Consider the following 23,025-nt stretch of genomic DNA (forward strand, 5'->3'; position numbering starts at 1 on the left):
TTCTCTTTCAGTATTTCTACTAATTTACACACACACACACACAGAGAAAGAGAGAGACAGTGAGAATTTCTGTCTGAATAGGAATTCAAGTAGCTGGGACTACAAAAATAAAACCTTGTCTAGATTAATGGCACAGCATGATCCTATTTATACAACAGATAATGGTGTAATGAAAAAACCTTGTCCTGAGTTATATAAACAATAGTGTCTATATAAATTATTTTATGAGGATCCATCACACTTACAAAGTTACATGCAGATTATCTTTGAAATAATATTGCATCAAATATAAAGTATATATCTAAAAAATAAACATTTTTACATAAAAATTCCTTCACACTTTGTCTTATATAAAACGGAATTTTTCTCAAATTGCAAGTTCTGACATAAATAGTACTAAAATATGTAATGGAAAATGTTTCATGGTTGCAATTAATTAAAAATTCTTCAATCTTTTTTTTTTTTATCTTTTGGACCCCTCCCTCCAAAGAAATGAGTAACTGGGACTTTAAAAAACTATATTCTAGATAACTTTATACTTAAGAGAAAATTTATTTAACATAATTATTTATGGAAGTATAAACCTTGACAAATCTACATAATTATTGGGATTGAATATTGGAATATTCAATTTAATTGTGCATTTTTGGTCATAGGGCACAGTACAAAAATTCATCTACCTTGATAGAACACCTTACCCTTGCTGTCTATTGCCATATGGCTCTGAAGCAAAGTTGTAGAGCATAAAAGCAAACACTATGATCTGCATTTTGTAAATCCTGTTCAATTTCTTGATTAGAATGAATGAAATTGATTAGTATATATTTAAGTAACCTATTAACATTGCTTATGAAGAAAAGTATTAGTTCCTACCTCCATTATCTCTTAAATGTAGAGCTATCTTGGTATCATCTGGAAAAGAAATTCAAAGTTATTACAACAGGAAGCTTCCCTTAATAATATCATAAATCTCATTAGCAGGATTATTCTACTATCTGTCTTAGCTATAACATAATTATGATTCACAATTTATTGAGAAGTCACTTTCCAAATCAATAAGATTGTCCCTAACTGGGGACAAGATGATGTGATGGACATTTTTAAGATTGTGCCTTATAGTTAACTATAAGAAATAGCATTCTGAGTAAGAATTTCAAGACAAAGATTTTAGTGCACATAATGTATAATGAAGTACATAGAACATTGCATGGAGGGAATGTTAAAAGAACAGCATACTGAGAGTTAGAGTAGGGTTATTGTTGTTGTTGCTATTACTTTGTTATGTCAGCTGTGCCCCAGTTTAACTGTGTGTTATTGACTAAGACACTTCATTTCTTCCAGATTTAGTTTACTAAGTTGTAAGACACAAAAATGTTGGAATAAATGACCTTCAAGGTTCCTTTCAGATAAAAAAGTTCAGTGACTTTATACAAATTATATATATATATATATATATATATATATATATATATATATATATATATATCCTCTAAGCCTAATAAGGCCTGTCATCACTGATAACCTGTATCGGCTATAATGATCTTGCAGTCATGGCAATTAGAGTTGGAATATGCCTTAGAAGTCATATATTTCAACATTTTCATTTTTTAAATAAGAAAACACCTCACAGAGGGGAAAGGAATTGTCCAAAACTGCACACATATGTATATGGGAAAGCCAGCATTCCATTTATTTTTAATTTATATTCATAAATTTATAAATATTAAATTTATAAATTTATTAATATTAAATGCTACTAAGGAAAAGCAGAATTTGAATCCAAGTTCAATTTCAAATCCAGTGATCTTTCCACTATCGCCTAATCAATTGTTACATATATTTTCTTCAGATTCTCTACAATTAATAACTGTGGTGACATTTTACTATTCAAGTATAGCTTTGTTTTTTCTTAAAATCTTGACAGAAAAGTTATCAACTTAATTTAGATAATAAGTTTGACCTTAGTGACAGATTTATATTAAACCATTGAACACTGGGATGTATAACATAGTGACTCTTACTAAGGTATCCCTGACCTTTTTCTTTCTTACAGAATCAGACAGGATATTTTGCTATCAGTAACAGCTAACTTAGTAATCTATTGATTCTTTTTTTTTTTTTTAACACTGATATGAGTAGCTGCGTCAATTTAGATTCTCCATGCTGTCAATATACAAAAACCAACATGTAACTTGATCTTAGAAAAAAAGCATATACATAATTCATAATTGTGAATCAATTCTCTTTGTTCTAATTATTTTCATGCCCAGTTGAAGCTCTATGCAGGGAAATAAGATAGAATCTTAATACCATCTTCAAATAAGAACATATCAATTACTCTAAAGGTAAGAGTACAAAGGAAAGAAATTCTTAACTTTCTTATAATCATTGTATTTTGTCTTCCACTTTATCACTCAAGTATAAATTTTCTAATCTAATTGCAGTAAACAAGGAAATTCACAAGTGGATAATATTGTATGTACCCCATTTATTTCCATGCTCTTAATTTTCATTAAGGTCATTTTGTCTTCTTTAGAGCAGAATCTATATCTTTCATGAATTTTGTGACCCACACAAAGCATCATATATGATACTAAGTGTGAGATAAGGTAATTAATCCTTTTGACTGACGGACAATAGAATAATTATCTCAACTATTAGATTTAGGTTCTTTTAGATTATAATTTTTTTTTTGTTTTCAAAATACAAATTTATTGGATATTTAACAGATATAGGGTCGTTTTATCATATAACAACAAAATCCTGTCCTAGCCCTAGAGACTCAAGGAAAACATTAATTTTGTAATTCATTTTTAGAAAAGACAATTAGCTGTTGTGTAATGGAGAAATGAATGGTCCAACTAGCTGAAGATATATTAAAGGAACCCAAAAGACATGTCATTCTTTTGATATTATTTTTGTATTCCAAAGAAACACTAGAAAACATGATTTACCAAGAACTCTCCCTTTAAAATTATACTTCAACAATTATTACTGGGATAAGAAAAAAAATCAGATGTTTACCACCTTCTGTGGGGAGGCTGGTTGGTAATTGTGGTGAAGTTATTCTTCTGGTGGTGGTTAAAACTTTGAATTGTGTAGTTGTTGATTGCACAGTTGTGGTTGTCTGGGAAGATGTTTCACCTGACTCTATGCTGTCACACATCTTCTCTTTGGACTGATGACAAAGACAAAAAATAAAATCAGAATTAATAGAGAACACATTTTTTAAATCAGGTAAAATGATTTCATTATAAAAATAATATGAATCAAGAACCTAAGAAAATAGATCTAAGAACAAGATTCTAAGGCCAAATTATGAAGAATATAATTTTGGAATGGACTACATTTATACATTATATTAACTAAAACTATAAAAAAATTAGGGTAAAAAGAAATGCCATATCAGTCTCATAGATGATACTGCATTTGCCATGCTATAACTGAGATGGATATATATGCATTTATATATGTATACACACACAAATAGATGTCAGAAAATGATTTGTTTGAATATTTTTATTTGTTGTAGTTAGCTCAGTATATGACATATATAGGCATTTAACAAATATTTGTTTAATTGAATTTACTATTACAATCAAGCATCCATTTAGAATAATGCTATAGTTTTATTGTTATTTATTTCTATGCCTTTACTGTTATTATTTTAATTTATCCCTGTGCTATCTTCATTGATAGGAACAATGCAGAGGAAAGAATAATTTTTTTTACCTCTTCCACCAGTTGATCTTTTGGCACATTTTTTTTTGGATAGTTGTCAATGGTAAATAAAAGAATCTAGGACTCTTCAAATGACAGTCACCACTTTTGTTTACCAACTCTTCTTTAAAATTTGATGGAAAATGTGAAAACATGGAATTATTTTCTTCATGTCACAGCAGGATATCTACAAGATCATTGGATACTGGATGGAGAGTAGAGTCCATTCTTAGAATGCTCTACTCAGCTCTATCTAATGACTTCCCTAAAGGAATCCTAAAGGAAATGATTTATTCCTTTAAATCCTAACTAAAATCCTAGCTTTTCCAGAAATCTTTTCCCAATCTCTTTTAATTCTAATACCTTCCATCTGTCAAATATTTTCTATGTATCCTGTATACATTTGTTTGCACATTGTCTCCCCAATTATATTTTCAGTTCTTTGAGGGCAAAGATGATCTATTGTCTGGAACATAATGGGTGCTGAAAAGATGTTTATTAATTAGTCCTCTTCAAAAATGGAGGCAGAGAATTTCTTCCTAGAATCTATGAACAATAATCTTTATATGACATAGGTAAAAGTAAGGATTGGCATTATTTTTACTTTAATTTTATGAACTAAAGATTAAAAGGAAAATGTTAGTTTTAGTGGTTATCTAGAATAAAGTTCACTATGCAACAACATATGAGCTTGTGATATTAAGGGATTTACATACCTCTTCAGGGCAACCACTGTCTACCCAGTCTTGCCGATGTCGATCAAATCCACTAGAGCATCTTGATATAAAAGTCAAATTATAGTCCATCGAAGAAAGATACAAAACACAGAAGAGAACAAGAGGGAGAAAGGAGAAAGAGAAATGGTAAATCATCTATTTTAAAATTTTCCCACTTCAGCATATTAGATTTGTTCTAGAGAATATGCAATTAAAAAAGTCTAGAATTGTTTAAGTTTTTCAGAGTGGTTGGTCACTCTCTTGATGGATCCATTATAATTAACACTCATCAGTAAATTCTTGGTCTAAATAACACTACCATGCTTTAAGTCTGATTTCTAATACTTATTTAAATTCCATTTATGGTAAATAAGATGTGATATTCTCCTATTTACATACTAAGTTTCCCTGTCCCTTGAAATGAATATAGGCATATTTCCACTAAATAATCCATACTATGATGATCTCATTTTTGGGATTTAGATCTGTATTAAATGAAATGCATCCATTTCACAGATTAAAAACATTCTTACTGATACAGGAATTAATTTTTTTGGGTCAATACTTTGGCATATTAGCCATTTAAAATATGATCTATGTGTTTTAGTTGCTCTCCTGGTGGGCTTCTCTGATACTTCATTATGGTGTGAAAGTGATCCTAGGTTCTTAAAATCTATATGCTGGCAGAAAACAAAAGTCTTACAGGTCCTGTCTAACCAAAAGACCTAGAAACATTAGTTATCAAACATATCCTAACTATTCTCAGAGACACTGGTCATCAAGAGACTAATCAGCCCCTGAGTAAAGATCTTTGATTTTGGCCACAAAAATTCTTAAAATCTACCCTAAGAGATATCAAATGTTTTTTTTATTTTTTTTACATGTAATCTGGGTGGAAAGAATGCTTTCATCAATGAACAAGAAGACTTTTCAAGTTATTATTCATCAAAGAACTCAATTTGTTTAATTTGAAGCCTTTTTCTTTTCAATTGTTTTTTCCTTCTCATCATCCTTCTAGTACTTAAGCACAGTGCTTGGCACACAGCATGCATTTAAGAAATATGTATTTAATGACTCACTTTCTCCTTAGGGAAAAGTACTTTTGAATAATAGGAAGGTGGCAATTGTCCAGGAAAATGTATCTTGGGGGGAAAGTGATGGCAGCTATTTTTACAAAGCACCTAAGCTTTACTTTCTGAACTCTTGAAGCATGCCAATTTAGTGGAGAAGGTGATTTTCTGTTTCACCTTTTAACAAGATACTTCAAATCTGGAATGGTATAAAGGGCCTAATTTAGTGATCTAGTGGCAATGATTGACCATGACATGAGGAGCAGTTAATGAGTTTTTAAAATGTATCAGTGGTACTTAACAAAGAAATCTACTTAGAAGAGCATAAATTCCCAATCTGATACTATCAGGAATTTTGAAAGACAGTATAGTGGAAAATCATAGGCTTTGGAAATACAGGAAAAAGGTTCATGGTTCATCCACAGATGCTTAAAATTTATGTGGCCTTGGCAAGTCATTTAAACTTCCTGGCCCTTGTTTCCTCATCAAGGGAAAAAAAATAAGGTAATTAGATTTACTAGATCAAGGGGTTCATGAACTCTGGCTTCATGAACATTTAAAATTATATTTTGATAACTGCATTTTATTATAATTTTTTTTGCAGTCTTTTGTATTTGACTTTATACATTTAAAGCCATGCTAAAAAGAGTTCCATAGGATTTCTCAGGCTACCAGAGGTGTCCAAGACATGACAAAAGTAAAGACTATCTGTAGTATATGGACGCAAAAATTACTTTTCCAGATTTAGACCTAGGATTCTATATAACTTCAAAGAGAAGAGAAGATAAACAGAATAACTGTTTCTCTGTAAAGTAACTGTAAAGTTACTGTAAAGTAACTGTAAAGTAAGGTTAAGACAGTCATCACCAAAAAAGCTGCTATTCTAACCATATATTGTTGATCAAAAGATTTATAATTAGAATACCAAACCATTCCAGTTTTATGCCAAGAAAAACCCAATGGAATCACAAAAAGTGGGGCATGACAGAACCAACTGAATAAATTGTTATAATGAGAGTCTGATTTATAATTCAAAGTTAAAAAACAGGTAGGATGCCTGTTATTTTGTTTGTATGAAATCAGAAGTATAAGAGCATTATGGCAGTGTGATGATGCTAAAGTCAGACAGGTGACTATAAACCTATCAGGTTCTCCCTTAGTCAGATGCATAAGGCAACTAGTGACAGTGAACTCTAGGAAGGAAATGTAAGAATAATAATAAAAAAAAGAAATATTCTCTGTATCTCCAACGTATCCTCTTAAAGCATCATACAGCAGGGAAAGCAGGTTTCCATCCATCAACAAATAGATTGGCAGAATAAAATTTTATCCTAGATAGGTTAGTCTGTTAATAGTTTGAAAGATTTTTCTGGGCAAATTGCAGAAGTTTGCACCAAGCTCTGGTATTATCACAATTTTAATTGTGCCCCAGGCCAACTGGTGTAAGGTAACTTCAATTGTTCAGTTTAAACACTTGTAAAACATAGATTCATCTGGTTAGTGTGCCCTAAAAGTCTGTTGAGGGGCAACTAGGTAATGCAGTGGATGGAGTGCTGGGCCTCAATCCACTTCATGAGCTCAAATTTGAATTCAGACCCTTCTAGCTTTGTGAACATGGGTTAAAAATTTAATCTTGTTTTCCTCAGTTTCCTCATTTGTGAAATGAGTTGGAGAAGGAAATAACAAATCACTCAAGTATCTTTGCCAAAAAAAACAAAAATAAAAACAAACAAAACCACCCAAATCTTGTCAGAAAGAGTTGGACACATTTGAAAATAAATGAACAATAAAAAACCAAACTTTAGACTCCATCTTGACCATTCAGCAGTTTTTGAGGACATACTACTGAATTAATATATGATTTGAAAGCATCTCTAAGAGAAAGTTGTTTGATTCTAAGCAAATCGATCTAGAAAACACATAGGAGATATACAGAAATACAAAGACACATTGACTTAGAGAGGACATGTCTATTTCAATTAATGAAGGTGAATCTTTAAGTTATTGCCTTCAGGGATTTACTTGGGTTTCAGACTCAGCCTTTACTATGACTTTCATGAATAATTCTTCTATAACATGAGAATGATAAAACAGTCTTATTTGATTAAATCTTGTAATAAATGAGAACATAACACAAAGTGCCATTCCCAACTGGAATTCAAAGTTGGACGCCATAAGAGATAATTGAAATTACTTAACCTGCAGGTGGGATGCCGGCTTTGTGTAGAACTCATGGGGAAAAACTAATAACGCACACACACACACACATATATATATATATATATATATATATATATATATATATATACATATATATATACACATACATATATATGTATATATGTAATAGTAAAATCTATGTCTATATGTCTCTAGCTATAATTTTATAATAGGTTGATTCCTAATTTTAGGTTCCAGAATGGATTTTTTTATACGTAAAAATGTATACCTCATATATAGTACAGAGTCTTAAATGAGCTGTATCCTTCTCCACTCTAAGACCACATTAAGTTATTACCATTATATTTTGTTAATATACCATAATCTATTGGATGACATGCTCAAAAGAAAATTCAGCACCTTTTCCACAACTTCAACTGACCCTCCTTTAAATATTCTTGTTTCTATCAAGGATATCAGCCCTATCTTAGTCACCCAGTTTCTTAGGGTTATATTTGACCCTTCATTCTTTCTCATACCTTATATCCAATATGAAACTATATCTTAACCATTTCACCTCCACAGGATCATAATTATCTTCCTGTATATTTACTCCTTTACTCTTCCTCTTATATCAGGCCCATACCAACTCTAACCTGGACTAGTTTTATTATGGATTTCCAATATTCCAGTCTACTTTTTATCCAAATCATTTCACACAGAGCTGCCAAAATAATCATCCTAACACACATGTAAAAATCTTCAGTGGCTTCCTGTTACTGCTAAGATAAAATACAGACTCCTCACACTAGCATTTAATATCACCCACAATCCAATCTAGCTGTAACCTACCTTCCAGACATTTCATATTGACTCCTCCCTTGCTTTTATGTATTCTACATCCCAGCCAAACTGGACCGACTTCTAGACATTCTCCAAACTCAGCATTTCATATCGTACCTCCATGATTTTGAACAAGTTATTTCCCAGTCCTGGAATGTATACTTTCTTAATCTGTAAGTCTAAGTGCTCATTCTCTTATAAATTTCAGCCCAGGTGCTGCCGTCAGTATAAACCTTTCCCTTATCCAACCATCTAGATGGTACAAAGGGATAGAATACTAGAAATAGAGAGAGTTGAAAACATCTAAATTCAAAACTAGGTTCAGGCACTTGCTAGTTGTGTGAACCTGGACACTAAACTTCTGTTGGTTTCAATTTTCCTATAAATAATATAAAAAGACTTCTCATGATTATTGTAAGGATCAAATGAGATATTAATAAAATATTTAGCAAATCTTAAGATTCTATATAAATTTGTTATTATAATTGTTAATCTTTTATCTCTTGTCAAATAATTTTATATTTATTGTTCAGTTCATAGATTGTATTCCTACTAGTCCTTCAATCTTGACAATGTCAGCTCCTGGAGAACAGGGAGACCATAATACAGGGCTTTTTGTTAACATCAGGTCTTTAATAAGCACATGAGTTGAATTGATTGATGTTATTGGATGGATATTTAAAAAAAAAAACTTCAGAAACAGTTCTATTTATCAAAGAAAATGTGATTTACAAGGGGAATTCAGAAATTATACCTTCTTCTCTCTTTCAATCTCTTTCTCCTCTTGCTTTTCCATTTTTCCTCCCCCTGCCTCTCTCTGTCTCTTTTTCTTTCTCTCTGTCTCTCTTATTGGTACATGTTTATATATGCACACATATTTATACTTATATATGTATATAAATTTATCTGCCTTTTAATGGAAATGTAGAAGTCCAGGGAAGGAAAATCTTCCTACCAAAGCTGATGTATGGATGAGCAGCTATTGTACATCTTTGTCTTAGAGAGTTTCCTAGAGCCCTGAATTGATAAGAGATTTGTTCAGAATCACACAGTAATATTGTGTGACAGGGATAACTCTTGAATCCAAATCTTCCTAATTTTTAGGTGCCTTTTCTACTCATGCCTCTTTACAACAATCCCTCTCATGAAGAAATTAACATGGATAAAAAGGATAAATCTTATTTTCCTTAGTTTAAAATGAGTTAACATATGTTAATGAAACTTATGAGTAAATACTATTACTATGTCTTTAAAAAAAACCCACATAGACACAGATGTACAGACATATACAAAAACTTCACAGTTGTAGAGAACCAGTTCAAGAATGCTTTTCTGAATTACTATCTAAAGTTAATGATCTGCAAAATTCCAAAAACTCAAGACAAATATCTTAGCAGATGATCTGATGGTTGATGTTGCCCAAATAGTCACATGGGGAATTTGTACATGTATTATGACATCTTTATGGAGGAAAAAACAATTACATATTGGGTATAAAATATTCTTGAAGTAGTATAAAATGAAAGGGGAAAAATGTGTTTCCAGCAGGTATGAAATGGAAAATGGCTTAGAAAACTGACTATATTTTATACCAGAATTTATAAAAAAGAGGTGAAGATATATAGAGCAGATATAGTATAAAATAGTATGGATTCTTATATAGCACATGCACAGAACCAACAAGGAAATTATTCTTGTTTAACATCTACAAGGATATTAAATCTTAAAAATTAAAAAAAAGTAAAACAATTAGTTAAGAATTCCTTTTTAAATGGCCTCTGGAATTAGTATAGAGTCTGGTTACCTTGAGGAAGTCACGTTAGGTTAGTCTTTTCTCTACTAAAATAGATTTAATTGCTACAAATAACCTGAATTTTCATGAAGATGAGATTGGCAGATTTCTGGAGGTGGAGCCAAGCAAAGAGTAGAGAAAGCAGTCAGTACTTCCCTCCAACTTCAAAATAAGGCCTCAAACCAAATTCTGGAGGGGCAGAGCCAACAAAAGTTCAGAGTGAGATGCTCTTACAGAACAATTTAGTAGGTTGGAAAGTGAGAACAGTGACAGAGTGAACGATAGCAGAGAGCCTACCTGGACGAAAAAATGGCATTGGGAAAACAAAAGAAGTAGCAATTTTGGATGCTTTTAAGTCAGAGATGTTGAGAGGACCTGGAAACTTGTCAGAAAAAAAGGGTACCTCTTCTGCTAGCAATGGATGCAGAACATGAAGCTGTTTGGCAATTCATTGCCTACTTTCACTTCTGGGTCATAATTCAAAGACACAGATTAATTAATGCTTTTGAGAAAGATGGAGTAGGAGCCCTGAGATTAAATATTGGGCAGTTTCATTGCCTATATCTACTTCTGGATCACAGCTCAAAAGTGGAGAGAAATACATTCAGTGAGGGAGTGGATAACTTTACGGGAAGTATCTGACCCCAAGGGATCACTTCTGACCTCTTGAATAACAACATTATTACCTCTCCTAAAGGCAAAGTAGTCTTGAAAAACAGTATCAATTGCAATTCTGAAATATCAAATAATTACAATTCTGTAGTATCAAAGACTCTTCCTCAGTAAGGAGCAGAGTACAGTGCATCTCTCCCTATATCACACCAAATGTGAAGCACCAAAAGTTTTTAAATACCAAGAACTAACTTTGAAAATATTAGTACAAAAAAGTGTGAAGCTTAAAATAATAGCCACCATTCCACTGCCATGTTGAAAAAAGAGCCCAATATGAACATAAAATCTGTAAATCAAGAAATGAGTTAAAAAAAAAAAAACGAACAGTTAAAAAAAAAAATCCTGACCATAAAAATCTACTATGATATCAAGATATATACTCAGAAGAAAACAAGGAAGTGAAAACAACTACAAAAGTCAAAAAAAAAAAAAAAGAGGCAGTTCAACAACTAGAAAAAGAACAACAAAAACCAAGATAGAAATCATGAATATTAGAGAAATTAATGAAATTTATAGTAAATTTTAAAAAAACTAATAAATAAAACTAAGATGATTTTATGAAAGAATAATATATATATTAACTATTAATTTGATTTTTAAAAAAGAAAGAAGAAAAGCAAATTATTGGTATAAAAAATGAAGGCAACATGAATGAAGATGAAAATTGAACAAATAATTTTGAATTATTTTGCCCAAATATATGCTGACAATCTAAATGAAAGGAATGAATCTCTCTCTCATTCTCTCTCTCTCTCTCTCTCTCTCTCTCTCTCTCTCTCCATACACACACACACACACACACACACACACACACACACACACACACATATATATACACATGCAACATATACATATACACACACACAATCCAGATTAATAGAAGAGAAAGACTACTGAAATAACTCTATCTTAGAAAAAGAATTTGAACAAGACATCAATGAAATGCCTAAAAAAATTTCTCCAGTTACAGATGGATTTATAAGTGAATTCTACCAAACTTTTATTTTTTGTTAAAAGCTTTTTATTAAAGCTTTTTTATTTTCAAAACAGATGCATAGTTTTCAACATTCACCCTTGCAAAACCTTGTGTTAATTTTTTCCTCCCTTTCTCCCCAGCCCTTCTTCTAAATGGCAAATAGTTCATTACATATTAAACATATAAAATTCTTAATTCCAATATTAAAAAAAAACTATTTTGAGACAATAAGTAAAGAAAAAATCCAATGAAATTCATTTTATGATACAAATATAGTTTTGATACATCAACCAGGGACAGCTAAATAGAAAAAAAAAACCTAGAGCCCAATTTTATTAATGAATATTATTTTAAAATTTTGAAATAAAAATTCAAATAAAATACCATGCAAGGAAATTATAGAAATATATCACAAATATCATACATAATCATTCGAGATTTATAACATGAATATGGTTCTGCTTCCATACAGTAAAATTATCAGCATAATTGACAATATCAACAACAAAATTTAAAGCAATAAAAAGAGCATGATTGTGTAAATTGATGCAGAAAAGTAATTTGACAAAATTCCTATTAAAAACTCAATAAAACAAAAGAATTAATGAAATTTTTCTTAAAATTATAATATCAATCAAAAACCAAGACCAAACATTATCTGTAATGTAGGGAACAATTAGGAGTGAATAATATTAGGAGTGAAGCAAGATCCATCATCATCACTATTTTTCAATCACTATTATCATCAACTTGAAATTCTAGCTATAGCAAAAAGATAAGAAAAAGAAATTGATATTAAACTTACATAAATCATTAGTATTTTTATATACTACCAACAAAACACATCAAGAGAATAAGAAATTCCACTTAAAGTAATGATAGACAATACAAAATATTTGGGAGGATACAAGCCAAAACAAATCCAGAGAATAAAGACAAATCTAAAAAATTAAATCCATTGCTCATAGATAGCCTAAGTCAATATAATTTTTAGAAAAGGATAATCCTGCCTAAGTTACCTTACTTACTTAATGCCATACCAATCAAGCCACCAAAGAATTATTTTATAGAACTAGAAAAAATAGTAATACAATTAATTTGGAAGAACAAAAGACTGAGAATATAAAAGGAAATATTGAAAAAAATTCAAAGAATGCAGCCTGAGTCCAGCATTCAAAATATTTTATTAAGTGATAATCACCCAAACAATCTGATATTGCCTAAGAAATAGAGTGAATTTATTTCAGTAAATCAGTGGTAGAGTTCAGGTAAACAGTATACAATAGTAAATGACCATTGCAATATTGTACTTAATAACCCTAAAGATACAAGCTTTTGGAGTAAGAATTTACCATTTGATAAAAATTTCTGGAAAATGGAAAAGCAAATTGACAGAAATGAGGAAGAGACACATTTCTAACTCCATTTACCAAGATGAAGTCCAAATGTATAAATGAATTCTAAAGTGTAATAATATAAGTAAATTAGGAGCATATACCTGTCACATCCATGGAAAAGGGAAGAGTTTGTGCAAACAAGAGATAGAGATCATTACAGCATAAAAAATGAAGAATTTTAGTTACATGAAAGTTTAAAAAAAATTACACAAATGAAATGCATGTGGATAAAATTACAAGGAAAGCAAGAAACTATGTAAATAATAATTTGGTTTCAACTTGTTTTTTCAGGTTTTGTTTAGTAATAATAAGTTGCAGAATCGATGAATATTCAAAGATGAAATTAAGATAGTATAACATAAATTAAGATAATACAACTAAACTATCACCATCATCAAGTGAGTTGGTTTCTACAACACATCATACACAAAGAATTTTTAACCTTCTCCAAGGAAATTAAAAAAAACAAACCAAAAAAGTATTTGTACAAAAATATTTATAGGAGCTTTTTGGTGGTGGCAAAGAATTTAAAATCGAGGGAATGATCATCAATTGGGAATGACTGAACAAGCTGTGATATATTATTTTGATGAAATATAATTAAGGTATGAGAAATGACAAGCAGAACAGTTTCAGAAAAACCTGAGAAGATTTAAGTGAAGAGATGCAAAGTGAAGTGATTGGAACCAGAAGAATATTATCCACATTAATAATAGCAATATTGCAAGGATAATCAACTGTGAAAGAATGCTACTGTGATTGAGGGAATGATTCAAGACAATTAAAAAATCCACAATAAAAAATTCACATTCAAAGAGAATTGATGAACTTTATGTTTTATCATTTTGCATTTTCTCCTGCAACTTGGCTAATGGAAATATGTTTTGTTAGCTTCACATGTATAATCTCTATTATATAAACTTGTTTGCCTTCTCAAGGAGGGAGAAAGAAATGAATTTGGAATATAATATGTTTTAAAATGATTATTAAAAAGCTTACTTTTAAGTAGAAAATTAAAAAAAATTAAGATTGACTTGCAATTTGATACACATGATGTTTGTAAAACAAGCACCTTTCAAAGCAAACAACAGGTTGCTGAATCTTTCTATAAAAGGATGGAAAGATACAGATGGTATCTTGCCCAATAATAATAATACTTGCTTTCAACTTGTTTTTTCAGGTTTTGTTTAGTAATAATAAGTTAAAGAAACAATGAATATCGGGAAAACTGGGACATTGATGCATTGTTGGTGGAGTTGTGAACGAATCCAACCATTCTGGAGAGTAGTTTGGAACTATGCTCAAAAAGTTATCAAACTGTGCATACCCTTTGATCCAGCAGTGTTACTACTGGGCTTCTATCCCAAAGAGATCATAAGAAGGGAAAGAGACCTGTATGTGCACAAATGTTTATGGCAGCCCTCTTTGTAGTGGCTAGAAACTGGAAACTGAGTGGATGCCCATCAGTTGGAGAATGGCTGAATAAATTGTGGTATATGAATATTATGGAATATTACTGTTCTGTAAGAAATGACCAACAGGATGATTTCAGAAAGGCCTGGAGAGACTTACACGAACTGATGCTGAGTGAAATGAGCAGGACCAGGAGATCATTATATACTTCAACAACAATATTATATGATGACCAGTTCTGATGGACCTGGCCATCCTCAGCAAGGAGATCAACCAAATCATTTCCAATGGACCAGTAATGAACTGAACCAGCTACACCCAGAGAAAGAACTCTGGGAGATGACTAAAAACCATTACATTGAATTCCCAATCCCTATATTTATGCCCACCTGCATTTTTTATTTCCTTCACAAGCTAATTGTACAATATTTCAGAGTCTGATTCTTTTTGTACAGCAAAATAACGGTTTGGTCATATATACTTATTGTGTATCTAATTTATATTTTAATATATTTAACATCTACTGGTCATCCTGCCATCTGGGGGAGGGGGTGGGGGGTAAGAGGTGAAAAATTGGAACAAGAGGTTTGGCAATTGTTAATGCTGTAAAGTTACCCACACATATAACCTGTAAATAAAAGGCTATTTTAAAAAAAGAATCAATGAATATTCAAGAGATGAGATTAAGATAATATAACATACCCTTATAACATACCATCATCAAGTGGGTTGGTTTTTACAACACATCATAAATAAAGAATTTTTAACTTTCAATGATCAAATTTTGTTATAATTCTTGTATTGTTATTTTCATATTTTATTTTATCTTTATTGTGAACTTAGATATTATTAGTAAATACAAACATCAAAATGAAAAAGATGATTTTAAAAAAGAAAATATTAATTTCTATTATATATCTACATTTATAAACCTATATATGTTTTAAGGTGTATTTATCTATATATTATTAATAATAATGATATGGACAAGAATTTACACAGTGCTACTCTGTTTGCAAAGTACCATAGAGATATTATCTCATTTTATCCTTCCAACAACCCTGAGAAATAAGTAATATCACTACTTTAATTTTATATATGAAGAATCTGATACAAAGAGAGATTAAATGACTTATCTAGGATCACATATATAGATAAATATTTTCTTAGGTCATATTTGAACTTATATCTTACTGACTCCAGGTCCAGCACTCTACTTACAGTGCCACTTAACTGCTTAGATATAAAACACATCAATATCTCTATTATGTATATATATCTAGTAATAAAAATAAAATTTAAGAAAACAAGAAATTTAACAAAGCACTTCTAAATCTTTATTATTCCTTTCTTTTCATTGCTTGCTATCCTCTTCTAAATTTTTGCAATTTATTTTTCAGACAATGTTTGGCCTTCTTCTTCCTGGGGAGGTTTCTTCTGAAACCTTGTTTTTTTTTCATTTGAAAATTCTATTATTGGAAATAGTAAAAATAGAAAGATTTATACTAAACTTATTGAATGCATTTTTCAATGTCTGGCTCAGATATTTTCTGAGCACTGGCAAGATATTTTTAAAGCATGTATTTTTATGAGCAAAGTGACAAACAACACTTAAAAATACTCAAATTGATTGTAGAAATACATTTTTAGATTAATATAGAGCTAATGAATGAAAAAAAAAAAGAAGAAAACATAAGACTGAGAATTATCCTCCTGCCATACATTTCCACATAAGTTTAGAGTAAAACTTTAGTCAAGCAAATGCTAATGATCCTACTTTTCCAAGTTAACCTGATGAAAATTTTAACCTGTGTGATGGTAAATGTCCCTGGCATGTTAGAGTAGACCTTAGCTCAGCATATAATTTACACCTACATAAAAATTTCTTAAAAAAATATTTGAAAAGAAGCCCAAGAAGTGTTGATCAGATATTCTGAAGTTTGAAAAGACCATTTGACTCACAAGAGTTGCCTCCTTTGGTTTATGTAATTATATCTTTAAGAGCAAGCCAATTTCATGGAGACATGAAGGTTCAATAATGAAATTCTTATTTTGGGATAATTTGCTAAATAATCTGACTCCTCATATAACTAGCTTTGGAAATTTCTGTGGTTTAGGATTTTAAAAAAAAAACAGTATTCTTCATTCAATACTTTCTATATATTTTAAATTTGTATTTAAATTTTATTTGTGGAATAAAACAAGAATTTTCATAACATAGTATAATAAAAAGATTACATGCCAAAATGTAAACCTCTTACATACAACATGCTATTCATTTTAAATATTTAATAAATTTATCATGTAAATTTCTTTTTTTGTCCATTTTCTCCTTCTTTCCCCCATTCTAGAAATGGTTACCATCATAAACAAATATTTTGTACATATGTTTATATATACATATACATAAACATATGTACATATATAAATATATGTGTATATGTAAAATCATTCTTTACATTCTTTCTCTGGATGCCATAGCATTTTTCTTCATAAGTCCTTTATATTGTATTTACTAGTAGTGTACTAGTCACCCAAATCAAATAACCACAGTTTTCACTAAAATAGAATCTCCATGAATGAACTAGTATCTGTGAATCTCTAGGTTTTGTCACCTGTGTTTAGCAAAATTGGAAAGTTGCTTTGGGAAAATAGTGATACTCTGTAAGAATCCAATTTCTACTGTGAAAATTTTGGATTTTCATGCTTGATTAAACCTATTTGATTACTTCCTTTAAGCCAGTAAAGTTTGAGTTTTGTATTCCTTCTATTGTTTTGGCATTTTATTTTCATTAGATAGTTGTGAAATCATTTGGTGCCAAACACTTTTTTTTTTGTCTTTTCTAGTCCTTTAAGAAACTTTCATAACTGATGTGTTTCCTGCCATAAGTCAAAGGGAAAGAGGCAAAGGTCTAAATGCTATTCTACATACTATATGTGTGTGTGTGTGTGTGTGTGTGTGTGTGTGTGTGTGTGTGCGTGTATTAATCAGTTGCTCTGCTAGTAACACTCAGATCATTGTATCAAACCTGAAATGGATCTGTGATGTCACTGAATGACGCAACTATTCCCTCCAAAGATGTCTATGCTGGCAGCTCTCATCTATGTCTTCCACTAAATTCACACTATTTTGGTCTACTCAACATGCTGGCTCAGTTAATTGCACTCTCCTAAAATCTCAAAATTTACAAAAGAAGCTTATGAGTTATCTACCAGCTTGCTCTTGTTTTGGTACAGGAGTGATCCCAATTTTTTTTTCAATCATAATTTTTTTTGATGATAGATTTTTATACAACTTATCCATATTCCTTTTAGTGTTATTATTATTGGAGCTATGGTCACAATCAATAAATTTTCATGGTTTCAGTTGCCTCTAAGACCAAATAAACTGTTTTTGATATTTAAAACTCTTTATGACCTTTCTCTTTTTACCTTTTTAGTCTCCTATTTATTCCCTTTATGCACTTTAACCCTATTGGTCAATTACATTCACCCACATATATAACATTTCATCTCTACCCTCTGAAGCTTTGCACTGGCTTCAAGAATTGGCTTAAACAAAATTTTCTATATGAAATCTTTTTTTTGTTTTGTTTTAACTCCTTTCCCAGAACCTCCTCAGCAACTAGGTGAAATGTCCCAAAGTACCATATTAATTTGATATACTGTTTATACTCTTATATGTATATTTTTCATCTCCATTAGAATGCCAGCTCTTACTTGTACAAACTTATGCAGAGAAAAATCTCTCTGTTTCTATACATAACACTGTAAAGATAAGTACCTTTGACAGATTTAAGAACTCTGATCAATGTGGAGATCAAACATGATTTTAGAAGTTTGGTAATAAAGCACATTACCTACCTCATGACAGAGAAATAAGGTACAATATTTAGACAAGATCAGAGCAAGAATTTATTTTGTTTTACAATGCATATCAAATATCAATGAAGGAATAATAACACTAAACAAATATATACCAAATGGCATAGAATCTAAATTTTTAAAGAAAAAGTTAAATGAATTATAGGAAGAAATAGTAAAACCATAAAAGTGGGGGACCACAATTTTCCTCTCTCAGATCTAGGTAAATTTAATTATAAAAAGAATAAGAAAGAAGTTAAGAAAATGAATAAAATCTTAGAAAAGTTAGATGTAGTAGATTTGGGGATAGGGGGACTAAATGGGAATAGAAAAAAAAAGTAGCTTTTTTCTCATATTTATAGGACACTTTCACAAAAATTGACCATGCATGATGGATAAAAATCTCATAACCAAATGCATTAAGGCAGAAATATTAAATTTGCCTCTTTTAGACTGTAATGTAATAAAATTATATTTAAGAAGGGCTATGGAAGCATATATTGAAAATTAATTGGAACTAATCTAACCATAAAGAATGAATGGGTCAAAGAACACATAATAGAAACAATAACTTCAATAAATAGAATGACAACCATAAGAAAACATTTCAAAATTAGTGGGGCATAACCAAAGAAGTACTTAGAGGAAAATATATATCTCTAAATGTATACATCAATAAAAGAAAAAAAAAAAGATCAATGAATTGGGTATATATATATATATATATATATATATATATATATATATTTCTTTAAAGTATAAAAAAATTAAAACCCTCAATTAAACATCAAAGTGGAAATCCTGAAAACCAAAGGATTAAAAAATTTAAAAGAAAAACCACTACACTAGCACTACTTGTAGCTGGTTTTATGGGGAAAAAATAAATAAAACAGATGAATGGATAGTTAATGTTATATAAAAATGTAGTAAAAGTAAGAATGGTGATACAACTTTTTTTAAAGAACCTAGCATTTCTGGTGGATTTCTGGTTTAATATGAGCCAATAATATGATATGGTACATAAAAGGACTAATGTGATGTTAGGTTGTGTTAATAGAAAAATGGTGATTTAAGGATAAGGAGGTGATATGTCTATCCATTCCCTGCTCATATCCCATGTTAGGAAAACATTTAAGGAAAAGTGATAGAATTCAGAAGAGGAAAATGAGGATTGCTAAGGTTTGTTTTTTTTTAATTTATTCTATATGTAGATTTGTTGGAGCAACTGGGGATGTTTAGCTTGGAGAAGCCTTGAGTGGGGGACATGGATATTTAGCTTGAAGAAGAGAAGTCCTGAGTGGAAGGAATTGTATTGTTAAGTTTTTAAAGATTACCAAGAGAAACCCCTGACCATCAGTTTATTGGTGATTGGCTTACCTATTCATTATAAATTACCAAAAAGCTATCTCTTACATTTTTCATTCATTAAACTGGGAAAGCAATTCTACCAATAAATGTCTGCATCTGCTCTAAATTTTAGTCATTGAAAGTTGCCTGAATATTGGGAAATGAAATGACTTGGACGAAGTCATGAGTCAGTGTACATCAGGAGGTTGAACTTCATCTCAATATACATAGGTGTATATATTCACTTATTTGTATATTTTTATAGGTTTAGTAGTTACAGATTTGTATTCATCTAAGCCTACTGTTTTCATCTCTGATATTATTGATAATATTATTAGAAGCAGCTTAGAATAGGTGATTGAAAATAAAGTTCATATATGTAAATAATCATCAGGCTTCAAATTTTCTCAATAACAAAATTCTTATAATCTAAAATAAAACAACACCCACTTTATAATCAGCCCAGTTTATCCACTGCAGAATTGCCTGGAGTTAATGGTTTCAGAGTTCTATCCCCTCCATGATATTTTTCCAAATCTCTTTCCAGATTATTATGCTGAATGATTGTTCAATTTGTGACATATTTACTGGAATGGCTCCTTGTTCCAGAATTAATTCTGTATTTTCAAATTGAGCTGCATTTGCTGACCCATTCACCCAAGAAAATCAAAACATTTTGAAAATATCTATATACTTTCCTGACTTGGTTTGTCTTTATTTTTAGCATCTTAGAACAATAACTTTGCTAAACTGTATTTTTATTTCCTTTATTGAATGGGATTTTATTTGACATAGAGACAACAAAATCATTAGACAGTTCAAGGTGAGGACAAATGACAGGAATTTAATATTCCTATTTGAAAAGCATGAACACAAGTAATCATATTATAATCATTATAGTATCTAGAAGACTGGTTAAAATCTTAGATAAAGTCAAATATGGCAATATCCTAGACAAACTCATTTTTAGCATTTTTATGAGGTGAAAATAATTTTAGTAATTGATTTCAATATAAATTTTGCTCAATTTTATCCATACATGAATTTGTCAAAACATTACACACACAAACATCAAATATATGCATGTGTAGGTATGATATTGATCACCTACGGTTGTTCATCATCTAATTTTTTTAGCATTCATTTTCCCTATCTTAGAGAAATGTTATTTTTGAAAGACCTGCTTCCTAACAAAAGTAATTATTAGTTTTCAGATGAATTATTGCCACAAGATAGAATACTGCATTGAATGCTTGACCTGAAGATATAATCATTCAAGTTCAAAAGATAACTTAGATAATTAGAACTATTTAGTCTATGCAAGTAACAGTCTCTTAAAGTGTTGCCTCATTTTAAAAATGGGAATAAAAATAGCATATACTTCACAAAATTATTTTGAGAATCAAATGTGATCTCATATATAATGTGCTTTGGAAACCTTAAAGTGCTATATAAATGCTAACTCCTGTTATTTTTTTAAAAAATTTGTTGAGATTCTAAAGCAACTCCAACTTCAATTATTTAGACAATTTTTGGTATATCTGATACTGCATGTTTGTAAACTTCATGGATTGTAAAATTAAATGATTTTAAGTGTCATCAAAGCATAAAAATATTGATGGGCACAAATTTATTAGATCTGAAAACTCTTTGGAGTATTAGAAAGTGTAATTAATTAGAAGGGTGGAGCCAAGATGGCAGACACAATACACATGAATCTCTGACCTTCTCTATAACCCTCAAAATAATTACAAAATCCAGCCTCTGAATTAGCTCTGGACCAGCAGAACCCACATGTATTGGGACTGCAACAAATTATCAGCAGAAGATAATTTCAAAGATTTCCATAAAATGTCTATTTAAATTGGAAATGGGAGGATAGTTTAAGCAAGTTAAGTGGAAGCAGGCTGAGCACAGATGCCAGTTCAGTCAGTTCAGAGCTCAGGGGCAGTGCAATCTCAGGGTGGCAGTGCAGACTCTGAGGAAACAGACCAGAAAAGGTCTGTTTCAATCAGAAATGGGAGGGAAGCAGCTAACACAAATACCTGACCACAAATGCCAGTGCAAGCAATGCAGAGTTCTGGGGCATTGCTGTCTCCCCTGGCATTGCAGATATCATGTGGCAGAGTATCTATGAGGAGGAATCCACAGGAATCTACAGCAGTGTTGGCCACTCTGCCCTGGTTGCAAGCTAGTAGATCAGCAGAGATGTTATAAAGCACCCAACACAAACACAAAAAATCAATAGTGAACCCCAAAACATCAGAATCTCAGGGGACCTGGACACCTACCCAGAACCAGGAATGAATCAGCACCAACCCAGCACAGCTACAGTTACTTGGAAAATTTTCCCTGACTTAATGGCAGATCTTAACTTTAAAAAAAAATGAGTAAAAGAGTAAAGAGGATTCTAATAATTGACAGCTTTTATGGTGAAAGAGAACAGATTTCAAACCTTGAGGATACTAAAGGCAGATTGTCTCCAGATGAAGCCCCAAAAGGCAATATAACCTGATCCCCATCACACAAAGCTCTCCTAGAAGAAATTAAAAAGAATCTTAAAAGACAGCTAGAAGAAAAATGGGGAAAGGAAATGAAAAATTTGCAAGAGGATTTGGAAAAGGCAACACAGAAACTATCTGAAGAAAAAAAAAAATTTACACAGTTGTAATAAGAGCCAGGATTTGGGAACTGAGAGATTTTCAAAGAGACAGCCCAACTGACACATTGTGTGGCTCCTCCACTAAGGCCAATATACCATTATAATTTTTAGAATAAGCAAGTTTTACCTTCTCAAACAAGGGGAATCTTTCTTTTAGAGAGAGATGTCTTTTCTCAATTAAAGCTTTCACCCAGTGAAATGAGGTGGGGATTCATGATTAAAGTGGAATCCAAGGAAAGCAGAACTCAGAAACTGAAATCTCAATTAATTTATCAAGTTAAGAGTGTGATGAACCAAAAAAGGTGGAAACATCCAAAGATTGATGATGTTCAGAAAACAGCAGTAACATTGGCTTAAAAGCTAGGGGGAAGAATTATGTTTCTTATCTGTATT

At 31.0% G+C, this 23,025-nt stretch overlaps 1 protein-coding gene across 2 annotated transcripts in view; it reads right to left on the reverse strand.

The window, feature by feature from the left end:
* Nucleotides 1-23,025, reverse strand: part of PLXDC2 (plexin domain containing 2) — a 479,799-nt gene that overhangs the window by 54,973 nt on the left and 401,801 nt on the right. Inside the window, exons 10-12 of one of the 2 annotated variants that reach the window (XM_003771887.3) lie at nucleotides 4,437-4,497; nucleotides 3,028-3,178; nucleotides 874-912 (exon numbers count right to left, since the gene is read on the reverse strand). In XM_003771887.3, coding sequence (XP_003771935.1) covers nucleotides 874-912; nucleotides 3,028-3,178; nucleotides 4,437-4,497 — 251 coding nt within the window. The remainder of the gene's footprint in view (nucleotides 1-873; nucleotides 913-3,027; nucleotides 3,179-4,436; nucleotides 4,498-23,025) is intronic. The other variant, XM_031939892.1, reaches the window with a different exon arrangement.

The sequence above is a fragment of the Sarcophilus harrisii genome, chromosome 5 (genome assembly GCF_902635505.1).
Source record: "Sarcophilus harrisii chromosome 5, mSarHar1.11, whole genome shotgun sequence".
Taxonomy (NCBI): domain Eukaryota; kingdom Metazoa; phylum Chordata; class Mammalia; order Dasyuromorphia; family Dasyuridae; genus Sarcophilus; species Sarcophilus harrisii.